Source organism: Bufo bufo, chromosome 10, assembly GCF_905171765.1.
Source record: "Bufo bufo chromosome 10, aBufBuf1.1, whole genome shotgun sequence".
NCBI lineage: Eukaryota > Metazoa > Chordata > Amphibia > Anura > Bufonidae > Bufo > Bufo bufo.
In genome coordinates this window covers 137,693,049-137,707,277 of record NC_053398.1, presented here as the reverse complement: position 1 = coordinate 137,707,277, position 14,229 = coordinate 137,693,049, and the positions used below count along the sequence as shown (strand labels likewise).

The following is a 14,229-nucleotide window of genomic DNA, read 5'->3' as shown; positions in this document are numbered from 1 at the left end:
GAGCCTCTTTAAAATCTCTTCTATTTTGCTGGTCCTATAAAATCCTGTGGTAGCAAAAGAGATCGATCGATCGATCAGGACCTTTAGAGACAAATGCAGTCATTAGAGGATTTAAAAGATGAAACTTGATGCATGACCATCTGTGAGCACAATACCTGTCAACTGGTGTAATGTGGGGTCATCACATCGTATGTACCATAAAATAAAGTACGCGTTACTGAAATCTTACCTGAGCGCGGCTAAGATGAGCGGTCCGACATTGCTGATGGGTAATACAGCACGATGCATCCTCTGCCCGCTATTTGTAGAGAAGGTTAATAGGTTATTACTGCAAACATTACATATATTCAAAGGGGAGATTGAAAAGATATTGACAGTTATTAGGAAGCGGCTTCTCTCTGTTCTCAGCTATCGGCTTCTGTTGGAATGCCTACATTTGTGTCATACAGTAAAATTCCTTTAAATGTTTTGTTTTTCTCCCGGGAAATCAGAATTATGGCCAAGCCTTTGGAGCGGTCTCTAATATGGAAGGGGCCGCTCTGCTAGTCCCTAAGTATATCCCAGACACAGTGGCGTGTCTGTACATAGGCCTTTGCTGCTCACTGGACAGCGCTGCACTCAGATGTTTCCATCAGTTCCACAGACATTGAATGGGTCCCACTAACCTATGCAACCGATATGTCTGTGGTCTGACAGGTGGAATCATGAGAATGTGGTCCATTTGGGACAAAACACAGCGCTATCTTCATCCGTAATTTGATATTAAATATCAGCACAATCACTGGAGCTACAATGCAAGACAGCACAAGGTCAAAAAGGTAGAAATGATAAACCCCAAAGAGAGCAGAAGGAACTGAAGGATCGAAGGGATCTATGTAATACTACTTTTACCCTATAGAGGCCGCTGCACACAAAATGAGTAGTCAACGTCAACCTTCACTGGCCGGAGGTCTCGGGGTCGGACCATATTAAAAGGGTTGTCTGTCTTCAGTGTGAAGCTACGTATATATTTTCTGACTTTTTCCCCATATTGTGCACAGTCTGATGGGAGATCATCCATGTAGATGAACACAAGATACAGAATAGAAGCACACAGGATTATACGACAAAGTCCTGATTTTATTTCATAGAAATGATTCCCTTTAAAATATACAAATTTACATGGATGATCATGTACATAAATATATTTACAGAAAGCTTTGTGTTTAGGCTCGGAAAGAAAGACGTGAAGATCCATTCACTGACTGACGGATTCATCGTTGCTGTGAGTGAGGAATTGGAAGATTTTTTAACCTGAAAAGAAAAATAGGATCATGATTTTCTTAATCGCAGCTAATCCACAACATTTTTATACAACAACAAAAAATGCTGTTTTGCAGCAATTAAGAAAATCACAAAAAGAGATGACAAACCAGGAAAAAAAAAGGTTGAATCAGAGGTGATGCACTTAGGTCGACTCGTCTGTGTACTGTACAGCATTCCTAAAAGGTTAAGGCCACATGGGGAGGCTGCCAAGTGACCGAGACATGGCTGTGATGATATGGACAAAATCTGAATCAACATGCTCTTCAGCACTATTTGCTCATCTACTGTATTGTTTAAAGAGGACCTCTCCCCGCTCCTGACCGGCCTGTTTTAATAGCTTCATGCATTCCCCATGTAATAACAATTCTGGAGCATCTAGTATTAGGTCTGTATGTTGTGCCATTCCTTTATTATTTCTACTAGAAGTTATGAATAAATTGCTAGCAGTCTGCAGTAAGGGTACAGGGGGCGGTAACCAGTTGGGGGTGTGTCCTTGCACAGACTGACTCTATCCAATCAGTGCTGCCATTATCAGTCTGTGCAGGTACACACCCCCAACTGGTTACCACCCCTTTTTGCCCTTACTGCAGACTACTAGCAATTCATTCATAACTTCTAGTAGAAATAATACAGGAATGGCACAACATAGAGCCATAAGACTAGATGTTCCAGAACTGTTACATGGGGAATGCATGAAGCTATTAAAACAGACATGTCAGGAGCGGTGAGAGGTCCTCTTTAATGGCTGCATAGTTTTGGTCTATTCATTAATGGCTGCACGATTTTCACCCTAAAAACCCGGTGGCTATTAACAATAGATGTAAGCCATGTTGAACAGCAATCCGGCGTGGTTTACCCCAGTCGACCCTCCCTCCAATCCCATTTTTTCCTTTGATCCTAAGTTTTTTTCATGCCACAATTAAAATAGAGAAATGTAAAAGCAGCCATGTCCCTCCTCCTCCTCCTCCTCACTGACTTATGTCTGGCTATAAGATAACTGGATGGAGCAGGAGCTCCCCCCCCCCTCAGTCCCCTCATGTGGACAAAGTTAATACAAGGCACTTACCAATGTATTGTGATTCTCCATATTGCTTCCTTTGCTGGCTGGATTCATTTTTCCATCACATTATACACTGCACGTTTCCAGGGGTTACGACCTCCCTGCAATTCAGCAGCGGTGGCCGTGCTTACACAGTATAGGACAAAGCACAGGCCTCTCTCCAGGCTGAGACCGTTGGAGCACGCATGCGCAGCAGCTCCTGTCGCAGACACCTCGTATCTGCGCTGCAGCAGTGGTCGTAACCCCTGGATACAAAAGCTGTACAATGCGATGGAAAAATGAATCAAGCCATCAAAGGAAGCAATATGGACAATCACAATACATTAGTAAGTGCCTTGTATTAACTTTCCCTACGTGATAAAGGCCACTTGCTGAAGTGAGAGGACCCCACCACCATTGCTAAGGTCCATCCTCTCAGCCATTCAACAGCTAAAAACTGAACAGATCAGCAGGAGAGTAATGGAGCTCTCTACAGGATTTCTACAAGGCTGTTTCAGGACCATGTCACAAATCCTGGAGACTGACAAACAGTGGGAGCAAGATTATCTCCGGTTAACTCAGGAGTTACGGATGTAACTGTAACTCGCTGTGCGACAACGTTTCATTCTCTTCTATTAGAGTTGTAGAAACCATGTCGCACGGCTCACTAGGCCATTTATGTAACTTTGGGAACGTATCGGTCTCATAAGAACGCTATTCCAATCTCTGAGATGGGAGTACCCTTTTTAAGACCACTCACCTCTTCAGAAGCTCTCTGGGTGTTATGTCCGCCACGTTCTCGTTGTCACTGGGGCTTTCGCTGCTGTCATCAGTGTCTGTGCTCTTCTCATTGGTTTTCCTACTTTTTTGTTTATTTTTATGCTTTTGCTTTTTGTGTTTTTTCTTCTGTATTAGAAAATTCAATCAACATACAGTAAATTAGAAGAGATTTCATTGTTACCATCTCCAAAGAAATACTAATTTTAAGACTGCAGTTTTTAATATCCCGCCCATTCAACCAGGGCTGTGGAGTCGGAGGAAATTTTGGGTACCTGGAGTCGGAGTCGGCAAACAATACTCCGACTCCTACTAAATTTAGATTGGAATAAAAAAAAAAAAAGCAAGTTTAAATTTCCCAATTCACAAAAAGTTATAATTAATGACTTCTCTACTGTAAGAATAAAGACCAATGCATGCAGTGCCTCACGTAACCGCAAAACGAACACGTTAAGTGACTGTGAAGAAGCTTTTCATGTGCTTCACTATATGGCAGGCAACGCACAATTAGGAGCTGCAATACTTATACTTTCCATAGTGTTGTGTTCTGCTTTTACAGGGAACGCAGCGTCCATGTGTAACCTCGCCTCTCACTGATAAGGGATTAAATAAATATGTTTTTTGCAGGACTAGAGAGTGAGACACTTGTATAAGTGAAGGGAATGGAGGGCCAATAGTTCAAGACTGAAGCTGTAAACCATTGGAAAAACTGCTGTCATTTAGCTAAGGCTATAAAAACTTGTAAACTCCGATTGTTAGCTTAAACTTTAAACATGACTATGGGATTCTCCTAGGAAAATCATGTTTTAGGATAAATGCCCCGTCCTGGATCCTCCCACTGCCCTATCTTCAGCAGAAGATCAGCACACAACGGAGAAAGCAGCAGGCCAACTACCTCTCTGCTAGAAGAGCTTAGAAGAACTTGTGTTTGTCTTTTGGTTAAACTGTGCAATACAGTAGACTGTTGGCTTCCCAGCCAGTAGTCCTGTGGTAGGTTGCGTTTCTTTCCCTCAAGGAATGTATAAAATACATTTGCATATTAATACAGAGGAGTCGAAGTCGGGGAGTCGGAAGTACATAAAACTGAGGAGTCGGAGTATTTATCTACCGACTCCACAGCCCTGCTTTCAACGACCATTTTTAGTTGCTTTTACAGTAACCACAGTGGTTGTCACCCAGCTTTCCAAAGAACCTTAAAGGGGAAATAAATGTATGGCATATCTATACCCTGTAACCCTCATCTTGTACAATCCATGATGGCTGGCAGCGCCAGCATACAGGAAGACAGGACTGCGACCGTTCCTGCTCACATTCAGAGACTGAAAACACGTACAGTTAATGTGCTGCTCACACAGCGGCATAGGAGATCTCTGACATTGAGTGCTTTGTTTCCATACCAAAACGGTAATGGTTAATGATAATCCTTGCGTCGTTGGGCATCATGAGCTATGGAGAGGGTGGATATTCACACATTATACTAAGTTTCAGTCTCACCTTTTCCTTCTTGTGTTTATGTTCCTTCTTAACCTTGTGCTTTTCTTTGTGTTTTTTAGGTTTCTGCTTCTTAGCGGCTTCATTCAGACTCCCTGATGAGTAAGTGCTTGACGTCGGAGGACCACCTGAAACAGGGTGAATACAGAAAAATTGGAACAGCACACATTGGAAAAGGGCGACTGCCATCTATGTACACATTTCTGCCCGTGTTAACTAATAGTAACAAAAAGTAAAAGCAACTGGTGCAAATATTAAAGGGGTTATCCAGGGTGTTCAAACTAACGGCCTATCCGTAGGCCATCTATGTCAGGTTGGTGGGAGTTTGACACTTGGCACCGCCATCTATCAAGCTTTTTGAATTGGTCTATAGCCTTATTAAAGGGGTTGTCTCATCACAGACAATGGGGGCATATCGCTAGGATATGCCCCCATCGTCTTATAGGTGCATGTGCCACCTCTGGGACCCGCACCTATATCGGGAACGAAGCCCCGCAAGGTGGTGGCTGGAGGACTCCGGTCCGTAGAAATGAATGGGAGCGCACCGCGCATGACTGGCCACCGCTCCTATTCACTTCTATGGGTCTGACCGAAATAGCCGAGCCAGCGCTCGGCTATTTTCGGCGGCCCCATAGAAAATGAATGGAGGGCTGCTGCGCATGTGCAGTGCGCCCTCCAACACTTTCTGGGCTCCGTTCTCGATATAGGTGTGGGCCCTGCACCTATAAGACAATAGGGGCATATCCTAGCGATATGCCTCCATTGTCTGTGATGAGACACCCCTTTAAAGCTACAATCCCCCGCACCACTGCTACTAAATGCACAGCATGTGCAGTACAAACCATGTCCAGCGTGTCCGGGACTGAGAGATTCTGATGATATGTCACATTTTCCAAAGGAGCAGCTTTGGGTACATGAGCAGCAGCTCCACATTTTCTTTGCACCAGTTGAACAACTTACTAGATAGCGGAACAGGTGGCAACTTAGGACCAAATTCTTCCGTGTCCATTTTTTCCAAATCTTCCTTTGCTGCAGGAACAGCAGGAGGAGCCGTGAGCTTTATTGTCGATTCAGGTTCTGTGAATAGAAAGCTCTTTATTAAGATTGTGCAGCATTTTCTTTCCTGTTGCCCCTTCCATATAGCAATTTTACATTCTCTTACCGCAGTATAGGGAACTGCCAGATCGCCCTTGTCATGCTAAGTAAATCAAGACCAACACGCAGCGTGAAGACATCTGACCTGTCTCATAAAGACAGAAGGCTCTGCAGAAAAATGCCGTATTACATGCCGACTATTGAAATGAATAGCTGACCATGTAATAAAGGACATGCTGGGTCCTCTAAACCAGAACCATCAAACCTCATAAAGTAGCCCTGAAACGTGCAACGGTGTATTTAGGACAGCCTGCCGGAGCTCCCCGGATCCAGCATTGCCGGACACTGTACGATTGCCCGCCGATCCCATTGCTCCCGGATCTCCACCAGTCCCCATTATAGTTAAGGGGGCCGTCTGGCAATGCTGGATGCAGAGAGCTCTGGCATCTCTGACCAATACTGTGAAACTTGCCTTACTCTCACTCTTTTCTCTCACTTGAAAGGCATTGATCCGGATACGGCCTTAAGCTAAATGTCGTTTCGGCGCATTGCCGGATCCGACGTTTAGCTTTTTCTGAATGGTTACCATGGCTGCCAAGACGCTAAAGTCCTGGCAGCCATGGTAAAGTTCAGTGGGGAGCGGGGGCGCAGTATACTTACCGTCCGTGCGGCTCCCCGGGCGCTCCAGAGTGACGTCATTCTGGAGCGCCCCAGGAGCTGCACGGACGGTAAGTATACTGCTCCCCCGCTCCCCACTACTACTATGGCAACCAGGACTTTAATAGCGTCCTGGGTGCCATAGTAACACTAAACGCATTTTGAAGACGGATCCGACTTCAAATGCTTTCAGTTCACTTGCATTTTTCCGGATCTGGCGGGCACCTCCGGCAAATGGAGTACACGCCGGATCCGGACAACGCAAGTGTGAAAGAGGCCTTAGGCAGCAGGCCAAGAGAAAGGCAGGATGCCTCTGTACAGTATAGCAGCCACGTCCTTTACATCATCATATACAGCAAAAAATATATATATGTATATGCCGGGAGTCTTCCTGATGCATATGCCAAATACAGCAGTTTGTATGCACCCTTACTGCAAAGCAGTCGATTCTGGCAGGATCAGGAAATCCACTAAATGTAGGTTAATACTGGAGGAAATAATCAGCCGAGTTGGATGTTTGGGGGCTTGTTAGGGCCTACTGCCTTTGCTTCTACCACCCTAACTGTGATTTTGGATGGAATCCTCTTAAAGTGGATCTGTCATATTAATATGATATACAACAGTGATCTATACAATAGTGGCCAAAATGGCACAAAAAAGTAGTCATTTGGCCACTGGCAGTTATGAAAGAATAGAACGGACACACAGCTTCACTCAGAGTCTGGAGGAGCGCTCTCCTCCTCGACTGCCCATCAATGACCACTTGAGGGCCAGGGAGGGGACGCTCTGATCATGAATACATTGGACTCATATGCCACGTGTCCGGTGAATTCTTTCAGCGTTCTTAATGAAAAAAATGGTGTCATATTTTTGTGTAATTTTGGCTACTAGTACGACTGACCGGTAGGGCGGCATGTTAACTAGTGTAGGAAGGCGCAAGGGTCCGTCGTTGATGGAAGGTATGTGTCACCGAGGTTCCTGGCCTCGGTAAAGTAAGAGCCGGTATTTTCAGGTGTCAGCGGCAGCTAATGCCGATTGACACTTTGCTTTTTTAGTATGGCTGTATAGCTGATCCGGGACGGCTCTTACTGGGAGTAGTCAAAGTGATGGGTGGGTGACTACTCCCCACGTTCCAGGCTGGGTCTTGACTGGCCTATAAAAAAAAACAAGCCGGCAGTGTCAGCTGGGTGTGATTAGCTCTCTCCGACAATCGCTGGTGTGGGAACTGAGCCCTGTGCTGGGCTGAAAAGCTGAGACCTGTGTATTGGAAGAGCAGGCCACCTAAAGCCTTCAATTTGACTGCTGGAGGCAGAACTTCCGACAAGGTGACGTTTTTATGTCATGCACAAACTTTCTACCTGGTGTGAACAAACACCAACCTTGCAAAGAGTGTTTTTGGTTTGACGACCTAATGTGGAAATAAACATGGACATTTGAATTACGAACTTGTACTTTGCCTCTGTACTGCACCCGCTTATCCCAACTACCAGAGCGAATCCCCACACTAGACAGATTCCCTTCAAGATGATTCCACCCGCAAGGTTCACTTTGGCTTTTGCTCAGATTTATCATTTAAAAATGGTCATTTTTTTAACTTTTTGGGTGTGAACGCTCTTGATATCTTCCTGGTAACAATAGGATTATGAAAATGATAATAAAAAGCTGGTTACAGCTGTGGTTTGTGCGAGTAGGCATCACCTCCTTGGGGCCAGTACTTTTGAGGTGCATCACCTTGTACGCTGGATGATGCCGCAGTCTCCGTTTTGCTGGTCTCAGCTTCTGCGTTGGGAGCAGGAGACGAGTCCTCTTCGCTTTCTTCATCTGACGAGGAGGATTTCTCATCGGAAGACTCCGCAAATATTGCTTTAAACAAATCGATAGGCGGCCTCTTTTCTTCCTCTTCTGGATCCTGCCCTGATGAACCCTAAAAATAATACATTTAGCATGACCAAGAAGCGTGAATGGAGAGAATATATCTTTATATCTGCCCTTTAAGCAATGCTATGTGATGAGATTCTGCGACAGCTAGCAAACTTATTTCTGTTGCACTTGTAGTAATAGATAGACTTGCCTTGAACTGGCTCCGAACAATAAGTCAGTGGTTCAAAAACAGCGCCACAGCCATTCACAGGTTGTGTATGGTATTGCAGTCCAGCCCCATTCACTTTAACGGAGCTCTCCTACAATACCAAAGACAAGCCATGGATAGGTGTGTGCTGCTCGTTTTGTATGAAAGCAGCCTTGCATTTTTTTTTTTTACTGCTCTTGGACACCCCTTTTTAATTCTATTACAGTAGGATCGCTCGACCATGTGCAGAGCATCATGATATAAAATAAATTAACTCACTAAGATAAGCCCTTTCCCATATGAACACCATAGAGAACTCACTTCAGACCCCCTTCTATGAACAAGAACAATGAGCCCCTATATTATGGATGGAGGAGAATACAGCGACAATCACATATAAAGCTCAACATACAATCAGTGCACAACAGTTTGGCTGATCAGTCTGTCCACGCATTACATGGATAGCCATTCACTTTGGCCTAGCCCCTTGGTGCACCGCAGCTCCTCCACTTTCCACTGCTGTCCCTGCCCCTTGGTGCACTGAAGATCTCATCTGCATAAGGAATAAAAGTATTTTTTTTTTGGGAATACTGCAACCCATTTTCACAAGACAGGTATGATTTTAATAAGCAGAATCAACCCTACCAAGCGGTATGTCTGGGGGAAGGAGGGGATTAAAAAAAAAAGTTTTAAAAAATATATATAAATTATATATATTTTTTTTAAATAATCCCCTCTCCCTGTATAAAAAATAAATAAAAAAAATTATATATATATATATATATATATATATATATATATATATATATATATATATATATATTATAGACCCTTGCAGCAATGGCTATTATTAAAATATAAATGGGTTTATCCTGTACATGAACCCTCTGATGTGGGCGCTATGTAAGTAGTGTTATTACATACATATATCATAGCTGTACCTGGGCTGGGACAATAGCAGCTTCTGTAGACTGTAGAGAATCCTTCGGTTTTGTGTTAGACTCTTCTTTTATTCCTTCACTCTTACTACGAGCTTGACTTAGAAACTCACTGATGGAGTCTGTCTTCTTTTCTTCAGCAGCCGACACATCCCACCTGGATGATTTCTTTGACACTGGAATGTATAAATTATCAGAAAGAGTGCTGCATTACATTTTGATTTCCTGAAGTATACGGTATAGGTTTATTGCTCAAATGCGTCTAAATAAAAATAAAAATAAGGCAGTTTTGCAAATCTGGGTAACCATGGAGACACATAGATCTGCGTTTCTTCAAAATCAAGACTATTTGCAGAATTGCTTCATATCCTTATGTTACATGCATTTAGAATATGCAACTCATTTCAAAAGTCTACAGGCTCTTTATGTATCAGGAAACCCAAATTCCCCATCTTGGCGATACATCTAAGGGTCCATTCACACGTCTGCAAAATGGGTTGGCATCAGTTCCACATTTTTGCGGAATGGATTCGGACCCATTCATTTTCAATGGGGCTGCAAAAGATGCGGACAGTACACAGTGTGCTGTCCGCATCCGCACTTCCGTTTGGAAAAATATATAACAGGTCCTATTCTTGGCATTTCTATTATAGTGCCGGCCATGTGAAGTCTGCAAAATGCGGAACGCACATGGCCGGTGTCCGTGTTTTGCGGACCACAAAACAGTTGCGGAAATGTGAATGAACCCTTACATGTCTAAGGCATGATAGAGTAAAAACAGGCCCACTTACTGTTCTCAGAAGCCTGCTGCAGTTTCTCGGGTCTCGTTGAGGTCATGGGATTAGTTGATGCTTGTGTTTCAGGAACAGTTAGAAAATTGAAGACGGAGTACTTGTCCCTTTTGATTTTTGGAAGCCCAATGATGGTTGATCTGGAAGTCAATTTTTTTATCAACTGTATATAAATCACTAAGTCTATACTTCACCAAAATTCATCCATCGCCATTCATTCGTTACAATATCCATACATCTTTATACAGTATCTATCTCATCCATCCACTTCTCCTATCTATTGACTCCTATCAATCCATCTTCAGCCATGCCTCCATCTGTCTAATCGATCCATCCATGCCTCGGTCTATGCTATCGATCCATCCATGCCTCGGTCTATGCTATCGATCCATCCATGCCTCGGTCTATGCTATCGATCCATCCATGCCTCGGTCTATGCTATCGATCCATCCATGCCTCGGTCTATGCTATCGATCCATCCATGCCTCGGTCTATGCTATCGATCCATCCATGCCTCAGTCTATGCTATCGATCCATCCATGCCTCGGTCTATGCTATCGATCCATCCATGCCTCGGTCTATGCTATCGATCCATCCATGCCTCGGTCTATGCTATCGATCCATCCATGCCTCGGTCTATGCTATCGATCCATCCATGCCTCGGTCTATGCTATCGATCTATCCATGCCTCGGTCTATGCTATCGATCTATCCATGCTATCGATCCATCCATGCCTCCATCTATCTTTTCTATCGATCCATGCCTCTATCTATCCTATCGATCTATCCATGCCTCCATCTATCCTATCAATCTATCCATGCCTCCATCTATCCTATCAATCTATCCATGCCTCCATCTATCCTATCAATCTATCCATGCCTCCATCTATCCTATCAATCCATCCATGCCTCGGTCTATGCTATCGATCCATCCATGCCTCCATCTATCCTATCGATCCATTCATGCTTTGGTCTATGCAATCGATCCATCCATGCCTCCATCTATGCTATCGATCCATCCATGCCTCCATCTATCCTATCAATCCATCCATGCCTCGGTCTATGCAATCGATCCATCCATGCCTCCATCTATCCTATCGATCCATCCATGCCTCCATCTATCCTATCGATCTATCCATGCCTCGGTCTATCCTGACAATCCATCTCTGTATCCCTCTATCCTGACAATCCATCTCTGTATCCCTCTATCCTGACAATCCATCTCTGTATCACTCTATCCTGACAATCCATCTCTGTATCCCTCTATCCTGACAATCCATCTCTGTATCCCTCTATCCTGACAATCCATCTCTGTATCCCTCTATCCTGACAATCCATCTCTGTATCCCTCTATCCTGACAATCCATCTCTGTATCCCTCTATCCTGACAATCCATCCCTGTATCCATCCATCTTATTAATCCATCTATGCATCCATCCATCCATTCATGCATCAACCCACTCAGTGATATGCTGAAGGTAGATATTACTGGAGAAATAGAAGAATGACTGGTATGCCATCAAATGAGTTACTAGGTAGCAGTGACCCCCCCGCCCCCCCCAGCTGCCAATCACTGGGCACCTCCTCCATCTCTGACAGATTCAATGACTCTATAACCGGTTGCGATGCCGTTTTGGGACGGCGCAGGCGAGGTGCAAATTATTAGTGTTTTACTATAATATCTAATATAGCGATGAAGAGCTCTGTTTTAGTGATGACAACCATCAAGTTGTCACAGCCTCGCCCTCATTTGTGCTGCAATTCAGAACTATCAAGTAAACACTGTGAAAATCCAAATTATAAGTTTTTTTGACTGGTCCTAGGTTTTAATGATAAGCAGCAGAACACAATCCCGGTATATCATTATCCTTCACTGCGGTCTTTATGAATTGCTGTGGAAATTTCTAAGCAGTTTAGGTCACGTATGGCTGATTTCTCGATGATCATGGAACTCTAGGAAACAATAGGCAACTCACTAGTTCTTGGCTTTCATGGTCCTTTTGGTAGGGAAACCATCAGAGCAGAGGATAAGATTTACCTGGCTCTCACCTGGCTACACTCCTACACCATTTGTTATATTATGGATGGAGGAGAATACAGCGACAATCACAGATAAACTAGATCAACATACAATCAGTAGACAACAGAAGAGAAGCGACTTTATGTGCCCCTCTACCGACGGGAGCGGCAGGCAAGCCGGGGCCTGTAGAGCGCTGTATGAATAGCATTCTCCTGCAGCTTACCCTGGATAAGGATCGGGGATATTAAAGCGTCTGCACAGCAGTCTGTCCGGGTGCCACTCAAATTTATCCCTCGTCAACTTCCCAAACATTTTCATTTTCACTGCCGCAGCCTTGTCACTCATGTCACCCTGCAGGAGACATGGGGCACATGAAATAAATTAAAGGAGTACAAAGCAATGCTGGACTAGAGGCGGCCGCAACAAAGACTAAGGGCGGCTTCACCCATAGTGGGTTTTAGTACAATAAGATCATTGGCTATTGCATTTTCAGATTGTTTTAGCACGTTAATGTGCTTCATAGTAGATATTAAAGGGGTATTGCTTTGAATCTCAATATGTGAAAAAAATAAAAATAAAAACTCTTCGCCCTATAAGATGTACCTGCAGACCAGACCCCCAATGTTAATTAGATCTCAGCTCAGAGCAACGATGTTAATAAGACCCCCCAATCAGACCTCAGATAATACCCCTAATGTTAAGAAGACCCCATTCAGAGCCTCAATGTTAAGAGGACACCCAATCAGATTTCAGATCAGACCCCCAATGTTTATCAGATCTCAGCGCAGAGCCACAATGTTAATAAGACCCCCAATCAGACCTCACCCCTAATGTTAAGAAGACCCCCATTCAGAGCCTCAATGTTAAGAGGACAACCAATCAGATTTCAGATCAGACCCCCAAAAGACCAGGAAGCGGTAAGTACAGAGCCCACACAGGGAGCACTGTATTCACCGCTCCTCGATCCTGCTGTACTAATGAGCACTCATTTGTATTCGCCCCATAAGACACACTGACATTTTTCACCCACTTTGGAGGGGGTGCATCTTATATGGTGAAATATAGGGTATTTCGGTTTTAAAATCAGCACCATTCCTGTGTGGCCCATGGTACCAACCTTGGTTTCGTTAAAGCGGAACTGAGTTTTAGAGCTTCTCACAAACTAACCCGCTCTTTCTGGGGACAGCGTGAGGATCCATTCCAGCCTCCCCCAGTACTGCTACCCCCGCATCCAGCAAGTCTCAAGCCTGGGGGCGTGTCCTAATACAGGCAGTCTGCCAGTACTATACTGGTCTAGACTTCCTTTCCCATACTTCTTAGGGGAGTCAATTATGATGTGAACTACGCCACTTTTTGGCATAATTTTTTTGCAGATTCGGTAACAAAGGAGATTTGAGGCCAAATCGGACTTTTCCCCACTCACGCCACATTTCTGAGGCAGTGGAAAAAGAGGGTGTGATGTGGGCAGCCCATCTCATTTATCATTTTCTATGCCTGTTTTTGGCGTAGAAAATTACCGTACTTAAAAGGGGTTATCCAGCCCCTATAATGACACCTCTCCAATGCTACTCATATAAGTTATAGTTACCCCGCTCCCCCAGGGAGATGAGGCATGGCTTGTGATCCCTGCACGGCCGGGCAGCAACTCGTGATGCTAGGGAGGCTCGTCCCCGTCAGGCTGCGCCTATATAACTTAGGTGCATTGAGCGCCAGCGGACATAGACTAAGACCGGCATCTAAATCACGTCTTGGTAAATGTCCCTCTTAGTGCCCATTTAAAGACCTCAACAACCAATTGCTGGTAACATACCATCCATATGGTCATCACTGCTATAGTCAGTAATGGGCTGCTAGGGTCACACATCCAGTACGACAAATTATTGCGCTTCTCACAAGACCCTGCATCGGTGACACAGGAAAGGTGAGGAATTTTAACCGTGATTACATTACAATTTGTTTGTTTTGCACATTAGAGATCAATGGTGGTTTTATTTTTTATTTTCTTAGAAGTAATTGGTTTTTCGAATAATTTTCTTACACAGCTCATTA

The 14,229-nt window shown here is 44.2% G+C and overlaps 1 protein-coding gene across 2 annotated transcripts in view; it reads right to left on the bottom strand.

Moving 5' to 3' along the window:
- Positions 1 to 1,107: 1,107 nt before the first annotated feature.
- The window catches only part of GPATCH1 (G-patch domain containing 1), a 33,506-nt gene continuing 20,384 nt past the window's right edge, over positions 1,108 to 14,229 (bottom strand). Inside the window, exons 13-20 of one of the 2 annotated variants that reach the window (XM_040410123.1) lie at positions 12,404 to 12,531; positions 10,162 to 10,301; positions 9,374 to 9,546; positions 8,063 to 8,288; positions 5,573 to 5,689; positions 4,616 to 4,740; positions 3,105 to 3,250; positions 1,108 to 1,293 (exon numbers count right to left, since the gene is read on the bottom strand). In XM_040410123.1, the coding sequence (XP_040266057.1) occupies positions 1,254 to 1,293; positions 3,105 to 3,250; positions 4,616 to 4,740; positions 5,573 to 5,689; positions 8,063 to 8,288; positions 9,374 to 9,546; positions 10,162 to 10,301; positions 12,404 to 12,531 (1,095 nt within the window). In that variant the 3' untranslated portion in view covers positions 1,108 to 1,253. The remainder of the gene's footprint in view (positions 1,294 to 3,104; positions 3,251 to 4,615; positions 4,741 to 5,572; positions 5,690 to 8,062; positions 8,289 to 9,373; positions 9,547 to 10,161; positions 10,302 to 12,403; positions 12,532 to 14,229) is intronic. The other variant, XM_040410124.1, reaches the window with a different exon arrangement.